The sequence below is a fragment of the Haliotis rufescens genome, unplaced genomic scaffold, assembly GCF_023055435.1.
Source record: "Haliotis rufescens isolate VD_foot unplaced genomic scaffold, xgHalRufe1.0.p SCAF_11, whole genome shotgun sequence".
Taxonomy (NCBI): domain Eukaryota; kingdom Metazoa; phylum Mollusca; class Gastropoda; order Lepetellida; family Haliotidae; genus Haliotis; species Haliotis rufescens.
The window spans coordinates 13,395,978-13,415,110 of record NW_025963791.1 but is presented as its reverse complement, the minus strand read 5'-3'; the positions used below and the strand labels follow the sequence as shown (position 1 = coordinate 13,415,110).

General features: G+C 40.0%; 1 protein-coding gene across 2 annotated transcripts; it reads right to left on the bottom strand.

The window, feature by feature from the left end:
• Positions 1 to 1,403: 1,403 nt before the first annotated feature.
• Positions 1,404 to 18,914, bottom strand: LOC124141119 (core histone macro-H2A.1-like). Of its 2 annotated transcripts, none has more exons than XM_046509017.2 (8): positions 18,657 to 18,914; positions 16,277 to 16,383; positions 15,011 to 15,286; positions 14,550 to 14,645; positions 13,876 to 13,966; positions 12,834 to 12,923; positions 10,984 to 11,158; positions 1,404 to 8,769 (listed from the first exon to the last, which is right to left on the bottom strand). In XM_046509017.2, exons 1-8 carry the CDS (start codon positions 18,826 to 18,828, stop codon positions 8,607 to 8,609), a joined length of 1,170 nt encoding a protein of 389 aa, XP_046364973.1. In that variant the 5' UTR covers positions 18,829 to 18,914; the 3' UTR covers positions 1,404 to 8,606. The 2 variants fall into 2 exon arrangements, with proteins under 2 accessions (XP_046364973.1, XP_046364974.1); XM_046509018.2 differs by lacking the exon at positions 10,984 to 11,158 and adding an exon at positions 10,321 to 10,495.
• Positions 18,915 to 19,133: the final 219 nt, after the last annotated feature.

Here is a 19,133-nt window from a genome sequence, read left to right as displayed (position 1 = left end):
GGACTGTATTTAAACACACACACACACACACACACACACATCAGTATGGTGACACATCACACCCAATTGATAGCTACCTAGTAGGATGACATTGTAATTTGAAGACTTATGCGATCAGTTGACCTGGGTAATTGTGGCATTCTTGTTCACACCGCAAGTTTCAAATGTCATGCATAAGGGTGAGAAACGTTTTTATGACAGGCGATTTATAAAGGCATTCTCTGCATGACAGAGGATGCGCACAGTGACTTACAGTATTACCCATGTCAATGGCTTAGTGTGCATGTACAACCCAAGCTGACTATAAGGGGCATTTCCATCTCATCCTACTGGGTACCCATTAATTGCTTGAACAGAGGCCCAGGTCGTACAGTGTCACTTGCCTCTGTTTCAGTGTGGGTCAGGACTGAACCCTGAAAAAGACTTAGCAATCATGTTTGCCAAACACAGTCACCCATGCACCTTGAGCGTACCCTCCTCCACCTTATTCCCAGAGTTAGGGGACCCGGGAAGATCCAGGGTAGAATAGCTCTTCAGCAACCCATGCTTGCCGTAAAAGGCGACTATGCGTGTCGTAAGAGGCGACTTACGGGATCGGGTGGTCAGGCTTGCTGACTTGGTTGATGCATGTCATCGGTCCCAATTGCGTGGATCGATGCTCATGATGTCAATCACTAGATTGTCTGGTCCAGACTCGATTATTTACAGACCGCCGTCATATAGCTGGAATAATGCTGAGTGCGGTGCAAAACATGTCCCAAAAACGTTTCAATGGTAAAATGCCACTATTTGCCATTATTTCTCCGCATCATTTGAGTCAAGACATGTCTAGACACTGTACAGTTTGTCTTCCATGTCTGCCATATGCATGTTAGAGAAGTAGAGAAGTAAGATGTGAGTTATCAAACTTGTCACCATTGGTCCTTGACAAACCTGACCCTATCTTGTGTACTTGAGTACCTGTCGGAGCCCTACAGAGTTGATCATCAGTGCTGCAAAATGAGAGGTGAAATGGGGTTTAACGTCGCGTCCAAGATTATTGCACTTATATAGCGACGTGCATGTCATGTGTGTGTTTGTGTGGCTGCTTGTACTAGTCCGGACTGATGCCGATTTATAGTGCTAGCTCACTGAGATACCATGCCGCAGTTTAACATGAATACCCCACTCAGACACAGTATACTGACTCCGAGCCGACCAGTCCTTGTTTTAGCTCCTTAATGCCGAGCGCCAGACAGGGTAACAACAAGTACCATCTTTTAACGTCTTTTGGTATGACGCGGTCGTGGAACGAACCCCAGACCTTCCTCTCTCCAGGCGGATGCTCTACCACTAGACCACGGAGGCGGTCCTGCAAAGTGAGAGTAACCAGCAACACGAGAGAGTACCGAGCAACACGCAAGAGATGTTATAATTTTATTCCACCATACACAATCCATCCAAGCGGAGTCTGCACACAGAGACTGAATGCTTCATCAACAACTACTGTAACAATACCACTCTTGAAACAATTCTCACTATACAATACTGTATCCACACAGAAACAAGGCAGGCTAATGAACAGTAGACCAACTCATTCGAGTTGAAAATGTTAACGTTATTTATTGCCAGTGAAGTAAAAATATGTTCTCATACTGCTAAACAAACTTGAGAAACTTGGTGCGTGTTCTGAGACAGTAGGTGTTGTGCATACGATGGAAGAATTCATTTCCATGTGACGTAGGGCATGTGGAGTTCTCTACGTGTATTCGTCAATGTGTCATGACTCGACACATGCGCCGTAGCAGTCGGTGAAAACACAGCAGACTGGCCCACGGGCACACCTTCCACCCTGTTGATGTTAAACACATTCTGCAGATCCACAGATCCAATTGGTGTGTTGTGTTTTTTCTTAACTTTGTTTCTCAGTAGTAAGTGGTCTAAAGTCGAATTAGTTCTACACGAGCAGACTCTAAACACACCACTTCTTATTCAACAACAGTAGTTAATACGTTTAGTCCAACCTATTCCTCCTGAAGCACATTAGTATCTAACTGAACACATATTGTCTTTACTATGTAAACTGGGAACTGACAGATTAATAATGTCTTAATTGATAAAGCTAATAGCAGTAACAACTGATAGACATCCAAATCATTCCCATCAACAATATTTGAAACTTGAACAACAAACTAAAACTTAACACTTCCACATTAGAGGATTGTTTTCATAGTTTGAAAATGACTTGGAAATGAAAAATATCTGAAAATATTATGCATAACAATTAACTATGACTGATGTTCAATTTTAACAAAAGTTGTGCAGAATATTCATTAATCATACAGAAAAGTTGTCTCACAACATATTTAAAATGATAAATATATCAAGCTTGTAATTCTCAATTTGTAACAAAATACAAGAACTAATTAATATCTATCTACGATTATAACAAATTGGCTTAAGGATAAATCACAGATGAAATCAACAAGTTGAAATATATTAAATTCAAAACAAAAAAGATTATTTCCTATAAATATCAACAAGAACATTGCTTTTTATGCTGTTAACAATCTTTATCACTAGCACGTTGTTGTCACTCCCTTCTTCAAACAGCAACAAGTCCATACTGTACAACACTTTCTCTACTGGTAAGTTGAGAATACATTTCAAATACAGATATATATTTCGTAAAATATTTTGCACATTTTGTTGATACCTGACAAATTTTTCATTTAGCCGACTTTCTAGGTCAATATTAAAAGGGGCAAGAAGTAAAATTGTGTCCTGGCACTATAGCTTGTCTTGATATGCGTAGTCAACAAAAATAGACACTAAAAATCTTTTTGCGGTCTGCATTGATGTTAAAATGTTAAAAGATTTCTGCTTAAATATCAAGGACTAAAAGCTAACACGAAATTCTAAGATTTAAACAAAATATGATCTTATCATAGGGGGAAACATACATGCCAAAGTTCAGCTCCCCCAGCCAAATATGCCCTTTGAGAGTATTTAATAGCATAGTAAAGTGAAGGTAAAAACAAATGCCAATTTTCATTAAATTTTTAACAAACTCTGATTTTTCAATATGGCTGCTGTGGCAGATTGGATTTGTACACTTGAACAAATTGGGGTGTCATCATTAGTGGGAAGAAGTACCGGTATGTGTAATTTCAGCTTCATTTGGTCAAGTGGTTTCTGAAATGTTTTGATGGACAACGGACAAACAGGCCCTGACATAAGCTCAAATGACCTCTAGTCAGGGAAACTAAACTGTGGTCTGATGTGTTGGTGGTTAAAATTAATATACCAAAGATATTATTTCCTACATGCCTGTTTATCCTTTTTCAGGTGTTTAAAAAACAGGTAATAACAGTTATAACAGATCTTCCTGCAAAAATTGTGTTAGATAAGTATACAAGATGAACACAATGTTAACTTATTGTTGTGCTTATGTAAAATTTAGAAAAGTCAAATTCAGAAAACAAGGAAAGACAATCACCCTAAGAACATTACTTCACACAGTTATTTGCTAATACCTCTAGTGTGCAATTAAGTGATCAATCTTTGAACCGTCCGGTAAGTGATTTGTGAGAGGCATTAATATCAGCATCTTGCAGTCGGAAAACACAAACCTCATCATGTAAGTGTGGTGGTCCAATAAAACCATGGCCCCCATAACACTTGCTCATGTGTATAGTTAATGTACAAGTTCTTTGCCATCCTGTTGCCAATGTAGACTGCACATGCATAAATCTCACTGAAGTCAGATTATGTACTCCGATACGATACCTCTCTGCGTGAAGTTCTGATAACCCTTCCATAGAAGGTCGTTACATTAGGTGAACTCTGAGTGAACTTTGACCTCCAAATCTAAATGAAGGATGTGTGGGTTTTGAGGTAATCAGATGTCAGCTGCCTGGATCAAGTTCGCTTCAATTCCCTACGACCTTGATTCAGAAATTTCGACTTGTGTTAAGAAAACCAACACAAAACAAAATTATTCCTTCGCTGGTGTAGACACCATGGCACCAGGTCTATAACATATCCACAACAATATCATCAAAATAATCATGCCGCCATTGTTATTCAGACCTGAATGTTTAACTCCATTTTCGATATACAGAAGTCCAACATGTGGGTCTGAATGCTCTACTGACATGTAGAGAATTTAGAAGCCTCAACGTTGTTTGGCAGATTAGAAAGTCAACCTGACTCGACTCAAGGTGTTGTCAGATGTTCATGCAGAGGTATCATATGGGAATATAACATCTAATTTGAATAAGACTGCACATCCTTGATCATTCCACTGGCACAACAGTGCTTTGTCAGGACTGGGCTAGGATGATAGGGGGCACCAAGACAGCGCATCGTATCTTACATATTGCCGATACAAGTCGTGATACACCAACAATCAAACCCAGGATGGCTAAAATTGTCCAGAATAACACATTTCCAGAAAAATAAGTCAGGGATAATTCTCCTTAAAATAAATATAGCCGCTGGTAAGAGGAACAGTCTGGAGTGAGTGAGTACGGTTTTACGCCGCTTTTAGCAATATTCCAGCAATATCACGGCGGGGGACACCAGAAATGGGCTTCGCACATTGTACCCATGTCGGGAATCGAACACAGGTCTTTGGCGTGACGAGCAAACGCTTTAACCACTAGGCTACCCGACTGCCCCTGGAACAGTCTGGAAGATGGCTTTTCTAGAATAACAGAGTTTCACTGTATTGAATTCTTTCAAGGTCTAGATAGATCTTGTTAACATCCTTTATTGGATATACTGCCTAACTTTATGGCCTTGAGCCTGTTTCAAAAAACCATCATAACATTTAGTCAAAAAGCAGAGGTTTGAAAGACTTCAATGGAACTTGTAAGCGCAGCCCTCGTGCACAAGCACTGTCCAGCTTTCACTAAAAAAAATTGTTCTGATAATCCCAAGTTAACAAAGTTTCAGTGCATAATTCTAGATAATTCTGTAATCTTAAATGTTTTAAGTGTTTTTACGTATTGGTCGTACGACGATACAGCCAATGCAGGATGATGTATGGTATCGGCAAGTGTACAGGTCGATGCTGCTGTATCAGTTCCCCGTAGAGGATATATGCATGGATATATATGTCATGTAGCACATGATAACCGTCTTGCATGGAGTAATGATTAATGATGGTAGTAATGGGTGATATACAACATGTGGGATGTAATACACATTCGTGCCGCTCGGTCAGCATAGATTGTTCATTCACCTCAACAAATAAATAGAAACACATGCAGTCCTCTACAGTAGACACTATCATAACACAATCATAATACACGATTATCTCAAACACTTGAGTAAAGGAACCACCCATTTCACATTCTGGGGAGCCTTGAGATCTAAAACAAATTAATTTGTTCAATAATGACTGAATAAAAATAATTTTGCCTATGAATCGTTACCTGGATATGCTGTATGCCCTAAAAGAGAATGTGTTATGGAATTAAAGGGAAGTTGTTGGCTTACCCTTTGAGAAAAAACAAAAATTTGTCTTACAGCAGTGACCGAAACCATTTTGTCTGTAAAACTCCCAGCCCTCACAGATCATAAAATGGTCAGTTCCTTTACTGAACAGAAGAGACTAATTACATTGGTAATTGTTGTACAATTACCGCATACATCTGCTCTGTTATCCCTCATAGGACACTATAAGCTATGTAAGCTATGGTAAGCTATTGTAAGCGATGGTAAGCTATGGTCGCAGTAGACCGGTAGAAAGGCTATCTTTGAGTGGTCCTAAAACACTTCCAGTTCTAATTATTTGTGTCCTGATTTTAGCTTTACTGAAATTCTTGTCAATGGCTGTTTAACTTATGGTCAAGGGTTCTGAACACTTTGAAAAACTATTTGATCACTGATTTTGATCCATTCTCAAGTCAAAGCTCTTACACACTAATCTAGGTAACTCATTATGTGTGATTATGGTTTAATGTCGCTTTTAGCAACATTCCTGCATTATCATGGCCGGGGACACCAGAAATATAGGTCTTCACATATTGCACCCATGTGGGGAATGGAACCCGGGCCTTTGACATGACAAGCAAACGCTTTAACCACTAATCTACCCCACCAACCATGAATCTTTGTAACTTAATATTCATGTACACCTGATGGTGTCTGTTCAACACTAGAGTTGGGGACACACGACCTTTAAGGCAAATACAGACCTGAAATAAGAATTGTATTGGAAAAACTCCAGCAGCTCAACATAATAATGTTTTGAGTCGATTCTAAATATACGATACTAAATACAGCCATCCAATCAAAATTCACTTGTGAGCGTAGTGAGTGCGAGAAAATCTGCGCAAAGTTACTGATAACACAGATGGAAATGGTGACATCATTTCCTAAATGAAGCCATGGTAATGAATGGATCAAGGGCATTAATCATAACAGAATGGATATATAATACCCTGGACAATCGAGGATGGTAACTCTGATGTAGGTGGCATGAACAGTTAGCAGAATGTGAGACAAAACAAACCCTAATGACATAAGAAGGCTTTGCCTGCTAACTCAGCCTTTGATGAATCTTAAAAGAGAAAGTTAAGAATTGTATACAAAGAAAGTGTTATCCCAAACATAGTATTTGCTAAGAATTGTATAATGTGCTAGTTTTTTTTCTGCATGCATTGGCAGCGGTGTCATTTAAAGAGACAGAATTGCACCTTTAAATGATAAGTAGTGTCCACATTATGCAATCCTGACAAGGTGACATCTCAAGATGTTGACAAAATGATGCATGGCTTTGAAAACATGAAGTATTTAAAAGTATCAAAAGTCAAAAAGATGTTATTGTCTAATTAGGTTTATAACTTTTTGTTAAGAAAAATTTGAATGTTGTTTTGGTTTTCTTTATATACTACTGACAAAAAATAGGGGAACATGCACTTTTTCATTTGTTAAACGTCGGGCAACTTGGGATAGTGATGTCTCTTCCTCTTTCGAACCCACAATTTGCCATTTTATTAGTTCATGTCTCGGAGGTATTTTAAGCATGTTCTTAGCTCAACTGCTTCAGTGATGGTGAAATTTCATTGTAATTTGTTGTTGAGTTCAGATGCAACGCCACGGTATTGTAAATGTAACCTAAACGATAAATTAAAATTATTAGTTCCCTTATTTGTTGTCGGTTGTGTAATGCAAAACTCATAACATGAGTCAAAGACCATCTTGATACAATGAAACTGGAAATCCCGAACAGCATATTCACAAGTTTGATATGCAAAACAACATCTCAAAATACCACCTAAAATAAGGTTGACAAATCCCAATGCTATGTGCTGAATGTGGTACATCTTGATTATTCCTTCACTTGAGCAAACTAGAATGTTCGAATGCACGTTCAATGTTAAAAAAAACAACTCATGAATGTACTCTCATGAAATTAATGCATTTTTTTCATGAATATGTGAAACACTGACAACATATATATTTGTGAAACTAAAGCTAGTACATGGCTTTGCCATGCTTTGCAGTGTGAGAGAGGAAGTGGCCACCAAGTGCATAAAATATTACACTGATATTAGTACTGGGCAAATATAAAACATCAAAGCCAGAGAATAACCAGTCTTGGTTATCCGAAACAGATTCTTTTGGGCGTAACAGAACAAACTAAACAAGTCTCCCTCTCAAAGAACCTAACTGACAGGCTGCCCTTCAGAAAATTGTCAAATGCACAGAAACAAGTTTGATAAACATCCACATAAAGATGATCAAGGTCATAGTGAATATAGATATAGCTTATTGAAAACAATATAACATTTTCCTTTAATCATTTGTTAATAAAACATAAACAAAAACAAAATAAATTAAACAAAATTAACATATTACACTATCCATTTTTCAAATATTAACAACTTATAATTGTTTATTTTTCATGTCAATAGATCATTAATATCCTTCAATAAATAACAAATCTAATCTGTTTCATGTCTTTTAGTGTAATTAGTTGCCTGAAAATGCGTAGGAAGCGTAGACATTCTGTTATGACCTTGACCTTGCTTGTGTGGCCTCAGTTTCACTCACATGAATTTTACATGAACACAGAGTGAGGACAGACCTGCTTGCCTGGACAGATGCGTGTCTGTTTGTGAATCACACAATGAGACAAGTCTTTAGGGTATGAGTGCTTGGCTTGACTATATACAGCAAGGTATTATGTCATTATTAACATATGAAGATGACAACACGCAGCCCCTTTGACTGAATACAAATGCATCCCTTGCGTGGACATACTGAACAAAAAACGTCCGGGATCGTGAATATTTTTTGGGATGACCTCACTTCTGTTGTGAAGACTGAGCCAACAATTTCCTAAAAATATTTCCCCCAAAATTCATGATCCCTAACTTTGTTTGCTCATTAAAAAAGATGCCTTAAAATGGTGAAACTAGAACATTTTATGTCTGCAAAGTCAATGCAACAGCACATTAACATTTTGTAAGCCATATCATTTCATTACCAATCAAACAGTATGTATTTTCAACTATTGTAGTGTTGATGTAAAATATGTTAACATCATGTCCAGGCAAGCAGGACATATGATTCATTCAATAAGATGAAGAAATGAAAACATAAGGGGCACATTAGGAGTCGAGTCGCGCCAATTCACTGGTGTATATTCCAATACTCTCCATGTCGTACAGTACAAAGTAGATTTGCTTCAGCGAGCTCGTCATCACTGTCATGAAGTAGTTGCTGATGGCGCGGAGAATGATCTGAGCTGCCGTCTGCTTCGGGAACCCAGCGCTAGGATACAAGAATGAGTACTGTGAGGGGAAAAAGTTTGTCTGTGGTTGGTGAGTGCAGTTGTATTTGCATTGTACATTCATGTGAATCACAGTGAAAAGCTACACCAGACATCTTACTTAAGTGCCATGAACTCTCAATCTCATTAAAATCAGATCTTAGTTCTCGCTTACTTAGCTGTAGTGAGAACTAGGATCTGATTTTAATGAGATTGCATGAACTCTTGGAAAACTGGCAACTCTAATGATGGATGTTAACTTTGGCAGTCCTTATGTTTATTTGTTCATTGTTTAATGCCGCACTCAACAAGTTTCCAGCTAAATGGTGATGGTCTATAAACAATCAAGTCTGAACCAGACAATCTAGTGATTGACATCATGAGAATTCATCTACACAACTGGGATAAGATGACATGCATCAACCAAGTCAGTGAGCCTGACCACCAGATCCCATTAGTCGCCTCTTTACGACAAGCATGAGTTGCTGAAGATCAATTCTAACAATGACATATATTGGAAGCATTTACCACTTTGGTAAAACCTACAAACATTAGCATGGTGCTGACAAACCAAGGATCATAACCTGGGCAAATCTGAGATTCAATCCCATGATTATTGGATCCTGGTATGGCTAAGTGAAGCAACTCCGACAGAATTGCAGAGTCTCAGATGACTGGGTCATACCCCCTACCCCTACAAAATAGCAGTGATGAATTGAGTGTTGAATACATTATCTTAGGGAAATGAAATCATGAGATGTAAAAGTGCAGAATGTAAAACAGTGGAGATGTAATAAAATTTAAAAAAACAGAAATCAAAAACTGTTCAGCTGTGATCAGTCCAAGCATGTCCTAAGGCATCCAAAGTGGCATCAAAACTGTTTCCATTTGTCTTGGAAAGTTTTTGGAGAGGCCATCAACATGGGAAGGTTTTTAGAGAGGCCATCTAATTCAGGATGGGTTGATTGCGGTCGTCATCAGAGAATGTGTTGAAAGAGGTCATAAGAATTGGAAGGCTTTCAGAGGGGCCATCAACATGAGAAGGTTTTGACCAATGAGAGATCAAGATCAGAAGGGCTTCTGAACCAAGTGTTAGTTGCAGTCGTCAGCAGATGAAAGGTCATCACAGTTGGGATACAATTGGGATACTGCATCAACCAAGTCAGCGAGCCCGACCACCCAATTCCTTTAGTCACCTTTTATGACATGGGATGCTTAAGACCTATTCTAAAACTGGATCTTCATGGGTCTCAACAGCAGGTGTTTAGACAGGTGTTAGTGCATGTTGGGTACCAACCCATCAGACGTTGTTCAAACAGGTCATCAACATCAGAAAGGATTGAGAGGTCATCAACACCAGAAGGTGTGGGGCAAGTGTTAGTGCATGTTGGGTGCCAACCTATCAGACGTTGTCCAAACAGGTCATCAACATCAGAAAGGATTGAGAGGTCATCAACACCAGAAGGGGTGGGGAAGGTGTTAGTGCATGTTAAGAACCAACCAAACAGTGTTAACAGTCTATGCTACAGGTATAGGTAACTGATGTGCCTTACCGCCCACTTCCAACAGAGGGGAAGGCCAGACTTTTCAGGTTTTTCTCATCAGCCAAAGTTAGACAGTTCTTGACTGCTTTTTCCAACAATTGCTGTGGGTTATCCATTTTCCATGTGGGGCCGTTACAATGGATAACATACTTTGCTGGGAAGTGGAAGCCTTGGCTGATCATAGCTGAACAAACAAACAACCAAAGTCAATCCATGATAACAACACCACACAGACAGCAGCATCAAGTTCTGCAGCCAACACTGACATTCTCCTGAGAAGCAGAAAGCAATGATGACAATTTCATTTCTGTCTGCTGGTTGCAGAACTAGATGCATTACCTGTGTTAGGTATCTCTAGGTTCATGTACAGACAAATGACAACAGTGGCAAGACAAGCATCTAGATATGCAATTAATAGGCCTTCCTCTTATACATGTTTTTTGCAAAAAGAAATCTCACAAGAAAGATATGGATAGCAACTCCTCGGATGCCCGAAAAACTTTGTTCACAATGAGTTGAAGAAAATGTCCTCTGAATGCTATCACATTAGAAAATGACTTATTTTCATAAATTCTATGAAAATAACTATGATTTGAAGACACTGATATATTCCATGCCTTGAGCATCATCCACTGTTGTGAGCCTGTAACATGACCAGATGAAGCCACTCACTTCCCACTCCCAATGGAAGGTATAGCTAAAGACTTGAGGTTTTTCTCATCAGCGAGAGTTAGAATGTTCTTGACAGCTTTCTCTAGCTGCTGTTGTGAGTTGGAAGAACCCCAAGACGGACTGTTCACATGGACAACATACTTGGCTGGGAAATTACGACCTGGGCACATTGCCGCTGAAATGTATAATGTTATTAAGCTGACAATGGTACTAAATTCACAATTCACACTGAATACCACATGACGTTCATTTAGGTTAGACATTCATCAGCTCCAGAATTGGATTTGCGATATTAAATGTGAACAACAGATAGTAAATTCCCACTTTAACAGAAATATCTCAGTGCTAATGCTATTGCAACTCTAATACTGAACACAAACATAACTGGATGTAGAGTTAAGATCACTTCTACAAAGTCGTCCAAGTCAGCAGAATGGCAAAATGAACCCTCTGATGGGTCATTGGCTTTAACCCCAGGACACCAGTAGACATGCTAACCCCCTACAGTATCAATGGGTCTAACCCAGGTCATGAGGATGACAATAATTACCCCCTGCAGTATCAATGGGTCTAACCCAGGTCACCAGTATGACAATACTAACCCCCTGCAGTATAAGTGGGTCTAACCAATGTCACCAGTATGACAACAATTACCTCCTGCAGTATCAATGGGACTAACCCAGGTCGCCTGTATGACAACAATTACCTCCTGCGGTATCAATGGGTCTAACACAGGTAACCAGTATGACAATTATTACCCCCTGCAGTATCAATGGGTCGAACCCAGGTCACCAGTATGACAATAATTACCTCCTGCAGTATCAATGGGTCGAACCCAGGTCACCAGTATGACAATAATAACCCTCTGCAGTATCAATGGTTCTAACCCAGGTCACCTGTATGACAATACTAACCCCCTGCAGTATCAATGGGTCTAACCCAGGTAACCAGTATGACAATACTAACCCCCTGCAGTATCAATGGGTCTAACCCAGGTCACCAGTATGACAATACTAACCCCCTGCAGTATCAATGGGTCTAACCCAGGTCACCTGTATGACAACAATTACCTCCTGCAGTATCAATGGGTCTAACCCAGGTCACCTGTATGACAACAATTACCCCCTGCAGTATCAATGGGTCTAACCCAGGTCACCTGTATGACAACAATTACCTCCTGCAGTATTCATGGGTCTAACCAAGGTCACCAGTATGTAAACAATTACCTCCTGCAGTATCAATGGGTCTAACCCAGGTCACCAGTATGACAATACTAACCCCCTGCAGTATCAATGGGTCTAACCCAGGTCACCAGTATGACAATACTAACCCTCTGCAGTATCAATGGGTCTAACCCAGGTCACCAGTATGACAATACTAACCCCCTGCAGTATCAATGGGTCTAACCCAGGTCACCAGTATGACAATACTAACCCTCTGCAGTATCAATGGGTCGAACCCAGGTAACCTGTATGACAATACTAACCCCCTGCAGTATCAATGGGTCTAACCCAGGTAACCAGTATGACAACAATTACCTCCTGCAGTATCAATGGGTCTAACCCAGGTAACCAGTATGACAACAATTACCCCCTGCAGTATCAATGGGTCGAACCCAGGTCACCTGTATGACAACAATTACCTCCTGCAGTATCCATGGGTCTAACCCAGGTCACCAGTATGACAATTATTACCCCCTGCAGTATCAATGGGTCTAACCCAGGTCACCTGTATGACAATTATTACCCCCTGCAGTATCAATGGGTCTAACCCAGGTCACCTGTATGACAATAATTACCCCCTGCAGTATCAATGGGTCTAACCCAGGTCACCAGTATGACAATAATTACCTCCTGCAATATCAATGGGTCCGTGCGCTGTTTGAAGGTTGTCGATCTCCTGCCGGAACTCCTTTCCTCCGGCCTTCTCCATTGCCTGACCTGAAGAACAAAGAAGACAGACATTGTATCTAACCCTAGCAGACACCTAATGTGTACAAGACAACAGACACATTTACCTAACCCAAGCATATCTGTATACAACACAACACACATACCACAGATACACGCACACCGACTCCTCTGGAAACTGTAGATAAGCTGTTCTTATAGATAAGCCGAGGTGTTAACTTGGTCCTTGAAATCTGTATCAAAATATTATGAGCGGTAGATAAACCGGACCCCCAACCTAAAACTACGTCTCGTCATGATCTGTCATCGGAAATAGAATATCAACAAGTCCGTATTGAATTACGCAAGTTAACGAGACAATACCAAGGTAATCTTTATCCCTGCATATAAAACAATGCCTAGCATAACAAGAAATATAATCAAAATGGTAAATTATCATGTCTGGTGATGTTTAATCGCAAATTTCACATTTTCATTGACAAAGTTTGTCATAGCGTTGTTCATTCACCTGAAGCAATATGATGTAGTTTTTTTACCAAGCCGACATAAGCCGACCCCTTTCTACAGAATCTTTTTCTGGTCCCAAAAACAACAACGTAGCCACTTAACGAAAGTAACTGTCAAGAATAATTCTCAAATATTTTCTACATAACTTCTGAAGACTAAAATGCAATGATTTGAACAAAATAGGATGTCATCATAATGCAAGACATACATGGCAAAAACCAGCTCCTTCATTTCAGAGAAGTTAATTAGCTTTTTCAAATTGGCTGCCATGGTGGCCGTATTGAAACTTGCATTCAAACCTTTTGAGCAAATTGGGGTGTCACATTTATTAGGTTTCAGCTTCATTGGTTAGGTAGTTTCTGAGAAGATGTTTATGACCTACGATGGACGAACAGGCCATGATATAAGATCGTTTGACTTTCAGGTGAGCTAAAACATCAATGATAGTGAATCTACACAGGCAAGTTGTACTCACCTACTTCCCCGCCCATGTGGTAGGTGGAGTTGGTAGGATGGACGATGGCATCAGCAGTCATCTTCACAATGTCGCCCTGGAGCACAGTCATCTACAAACAGAATTTGTTTGGGGTTTAACGCAACACTCAGCAATATTCCATCTATATGATAGCAGTCTGTAAATAATTTAATCTGGACAATCCAGTGATTGACATTATGAGCAAGTAATGATCCACACCATTAGGGTAAGATGTCATGAAATCAACAAAGGTTCTAAGGCCGAGATCCTGATCCATTCAATGACCTTTTACGACCAGCTTATTTCACTAGGGGCCTATTATAATTGAGAATCCTCACAGGGAATCTGCCATTGTATGCAGATCCCGACACAGCCAAGGGACATAACTATTCACAACCATTTTGGCACCCCAATTGCAGAAAGGAGTTTTAGTAAAACAGAAAGTTTAAGCAATACAGCCAGATGACAAAAGGGTGCTCTAAGACATGACTGCACTCAGTGTATGGAACCACCTACCATACATCTCCTTAGTCAAACAAGGTGCTATGATGCAGTGGACTTGTCTACATACAAGTCTACATCATATTACTACAAATCTTTGGACTTGATAAACTACACGAGTGGATTTCACTGTGGGCCCTACTTTCACTGCAACATCATTGGTTCCATCTTACCTTCTGTCCAAGGAAGAGCTTCTTCTCAGACAAGATGGTGAATCCACTGGCATCGGTGGTGCCGATCTTGGTGTTCGTGCTGTCCCCAGCATTCACCTGTCAAACCATGGGACCAACAGTCAAACATGGATCACTTACCCGTCAATACATATCAAAAACAGTCAAACACTTCATACATTCCGAAAATGATGTCAGCTGTCAAAGACTATTCAACAGCTGTCAATGCTCAAACAATCAATCATTCAACAGATGATACAAACTCTCAAACACTGCATCCTTCAACACATGATATCAAATCCATGAACAAACAACATGAGGTCTCCTCTTTCCCACCTTAAAAGGTGAATATCAAACTTCACAGAAAACCTTTTCAAAAATACCCATGCACTTGAACAAGATGTCATTTCATAATATACCATATAGTGTACATAGCGAATGAGGAAGCATTGAAAAATACTGACCTTGACCTTTCCTCCCTTGACCTTGCTTGGCTTGCCTTTGACTGAGACAACACTAAGTTTCTTTGGTGAAGGTTTCTTCGCCACTTTGGCACTAGAGGAGGGACTTGAGCTGTCAACTACTTTAGCTTTCTTGGGTTTGGGGGGAGCAACAGCAGCAGGTTTGGAGCCCAGGGGAAGAAGGGAGTTGGGGAACTTGTTCCCCTTCTTCCTCCCTATCAACTCGGGAAGTATCTTTGGTAAAACGCCTCCTGAGGCAATGGTGACGTGCTTCAGCAACTGTAAGGAGAGAGTCATTGGGTTACTAAAGTCAGATGAATTAAAGCTAGTCTCACGAAAGTACACTATCGATTGCAACTTGAAACAATCGATACTATTGGTGATAGTTTGTCTAACTATCGATAGTTTTGATGGTTTATTTGTTTGGTACATTAACTTTCTTAAAAAACATAGAAACAACTCCTATGATCATCTAACCTCTGTCGTGCTTTCGTTTGGATTGCACTACTTTGTCTGCTTGATTTAGAGTTACGTCCCTAAGCTACTCGTCGCTAGGCAACATTGACAAGATGGCGGACGCCACATGTCAGTTTTTGTCAACTTTGTTTCCTAATTGATATGTTGAATTGCATTTAGTCATTCAGTGAATGCCAATGTGACAATTAAAGAGTTTGACAGTTTGTATAGTCAAACACCAGTCATTCAATCACATTCATTCACATTGGTACTAAAACACTGCAGTAACCTAAGACTTTACCAGTTCCATAAAGTGAAATTTTGTATTAAAATGTTTTTGAGAGGTTAATTTGAACTTGTTTTCTTCTCATTTCTTGTTTTCTTTACAAATAGTATCAGAAAGTTATAATTATTTTGATGGTGTCAGTCAAAATGCTGAAATATATGCTGCTAAAGCCTGCTATAATTGCAAGTGAAAACTATCGCAATAGTATCGCAATACATAATGTAGTAGGGCCACTATCGCAATAGTATAGCAATAGTTGTTTTAACTATCGCAATAGTCAAAAATGCCTCAATAGTCACCCCTACCCTTATTTAATATGTGCCATATACACATCCTAAAATAGGCTCAAAGCACTACATTATTACCCCTGTCCATGGATCAGCGTGCACTTGATTTCATTCTCAGCTCCCTAGGGAGGATACAACCAAGCTGACTAGTTAGGCTGCAAAGACTAACAGTGACACTTCTCATCCTACTGGGAACCTTCCACCACTGGGTGAACAGAGGCATGTTTTGAACAAACTCACCAGGTGCAATTCTTCATCATTGGCAACTGCCAAGAGAATATGTCGGGGAGTTACCCGCCCTTTCCTGTTGTCCCGTGCTGCATTGCCTGCCAACTCCAGGATTTCAGCTGAAACAGAGATTCCAAGTATATACAGATTACAAAATAGGTGTGTGTGTGTGTGTGTGGTGTGGTGTGGTGTGGTGTGGTGTGGTGTGGTGTGGTGTGGTGTGGTGTGGTTTTGTTAAGGTGTGGTTTGGTGTGGTGTTGTGGTATATGTGTGCGTGTGTGTGTGTGTGTAAGAGAGAAAGAGAGATACCATTTATCTCAGGAAGTTGTCATAAATGCTTGACAGGTTTGAGTGCAGTAATCTGTTTCTTACACACCCTTAACTTGCAATGCTCTAGCAACAAAAATGTTTCTACTATATCAAATAACATTTATTAACACTCTGAACCACTAAAGTTTTGATGCAAACATATGTGAATTCGGCTGAAGCACGAGAAATATTATACTTACAACCAGGAAACCTATCTATCATAATCTGACCCTAGGTCACCACCATGGAGTAGCCGGCCTGGAATTCCATCTCACACATGTTTGGTGGCAGTTATCACAAATGGGTTTCTCACGGGTGTGTAAGAAATACACGGACTTATTCCTGCATGGTGTACAGGGGGGTAGCAGCCCCTACTTGTCAACATCCTAGGTTCCGTCCTGGAGTTACACCTTCATAACTTTGGCTGAAGGGGTCGCTGTCGGTACGAGTACAACAAATATGTACCCAGGGTTTGTTTAAGAGTACAGAAATATACCTAAGCCAAAATCAGAATTTACAGGAAGGTACCCGGTACACTAAACGCGGAGGAGTCCATATTCCTCAACTCAAAACCGAAACCAGTTCATGCTGTAGTTCCGGTTCACCTGATTACGAGAGCATGCTGGACAATGCTGTGCATTGCGGAACATTAGAGTAATGACGTACATCTCTGTGTATGCTCGTATTTTATATTGCACACTTGAATGCATATCATACAACAGTATGACAGTCAAATCCATTTATGGGAAGGAAATACTGAGAGTAAAATATATAACACATACTGCCATGAATTGTTTGATTACTTTGAAGTTAACAGACGTTTCGGTACAGATCCTTATACAGTTGTCAAGCAGGACAGTCTTGCTTGACGTCGCCTTTACAGTATTAAAGAAGTTGTTATCCATAAATTGTGTCTTCTTTGGCACACTGCCAGGTTGAATGTTTACCGCAGTTTGACATCCAAGACGTATCATGCATATGTAAGCGTTCAAGGAACTGGTTAAGCGCATTGCGCAATGCATCCTGCGACGGAATGGTTTCTTCCTAGGATTCCATTATTCTGATTTTGGTTTTGGTACATTTCTGTACACAAATGACCCCTTCACCCAAATTTGGTCCTCTGAGAGCACCACACCTGCTGGTATAGCGGCCATAAAATGTCCCATGATGGGATTCAAACCATGGACCTTCTGATCAGAGGTCAGACACCTTGTCCACATCACTGAAGATGCTAACCCCGCCAGCAAGCTGACAAGGTTAGGATGTCATCTGTTGGATGACTTCACACACTGCTACACAGGCACAATTTAACTTTGACTATCATATCTGCTCATCTACATTCCGAGTATTTATATGCCATTGTTCTTCACAACATGAAGGGCAATGCTGATTAACATTGGCAGAATTTAACATTTAATACACACCTAATATATCTGGACGAGTTGATATTTACTCTCCTTTTATAATTTTGCAATGCTATCACTCATATAACGACATCATAGTTTAGGTTGATATGTTGTACAATCCTGTAGTCATAGATTACACCGAATTGTAAATGTCTGAGAAATTAGTCTTTAATTCCACAATAAGTTTGTTGACGCCACGTTTTGATACACTGTTCAAAACAGCATTGAATTCAGCTCATTCGCTCGTGTTACTTAGATCACTTGCTCAGTCATCCTACTTTGGCCACAATATCGTCTGAAAACATATTGTTCCTGCAAGGTTTAATAAAAGGTCACTTTCATAATCAAACGAAGTTTATTTCTAAATAAATAAATATCATCATACTATTATTGAAATCCAGTGGAAGCCATTCTATCGACTGATAACACGAGCAAAAAGATTCAACTCAATGGTCTAAGGGAGATAACTCACATCTCCACAGGTCATGAGGATGTGTACCACTTTGGTGAAATTGTAATACATTTCAATCAACAAGTATCAATATGTAGTGATTAATAGATTGATAGATGCACGATGGAGGCATACATTATGTCTCAACCGTATTGTAAGATTCATTACTGCACATGCATCAGTGACCAATACAGTGTGCGATATTGTGTGTCCTGTTGCTATTTACCAGTAAGATACTCGATAACGGCAGCCATGTAGACGGGGGCTCCGGCCCCGATACGGAAGTGATGAGTGTCTCGCTTCAAGTAGCGGAGCATTCGGGCAACAGGGAAAAGGACCCCGGATCGAGCTGATCTCGACATTATCTTCTGTTTCTTTTTACCACCACGACCCGACATGTTGTCTGCTAGGCGAACCTCTCGGTGCGATGCTCTCACTATTATTAGCCGATTGTAGGGCTGGCACGGACACAGCTGGGATCTCGGTGCCGTCAGGTGCTCCTACCCCCTCCGAAAAAATCTCTTAAATGCGTATTTCTGTCTTTTGTATTACAAACCAATATCTTATACCAGTAATACTAATGCCCGATATCCCTCATCATTGAAAATTCGCTATCGGAAGCAAAGTTCCTGTTTGTATGTGTACATTAGTATTTTTATTTCCATAAACGAGGAGGAGCGATGTCAAATGTAACAGCCGGTTG

Bases quoted from the DNA above. Each gene is read 5' to 3' on its own strand.
- LOC124141119 (XM_046509017.2), bottom strand. From the start codon at position 18,828: ATGTCGGGTCGTGGTGGTAAAAAGAAACAGAAGATAATGTCGAGATCA. The intron at 14,646-15,010 runs GTCAGTATTTTT...ATGGTTTGACAG, and splicing joins TCAAGGGAGGAAAGGTCAAG to GTGAATGCTGGGGACAGCAC. The intron at 13,967-14,549 runs GTAAGATGGAAC...TTCTGTTTGTAG, and splicing joins AGCTCTTCCTTGGACAGAAG to ATGACTGTGCTCCAGGGCGA.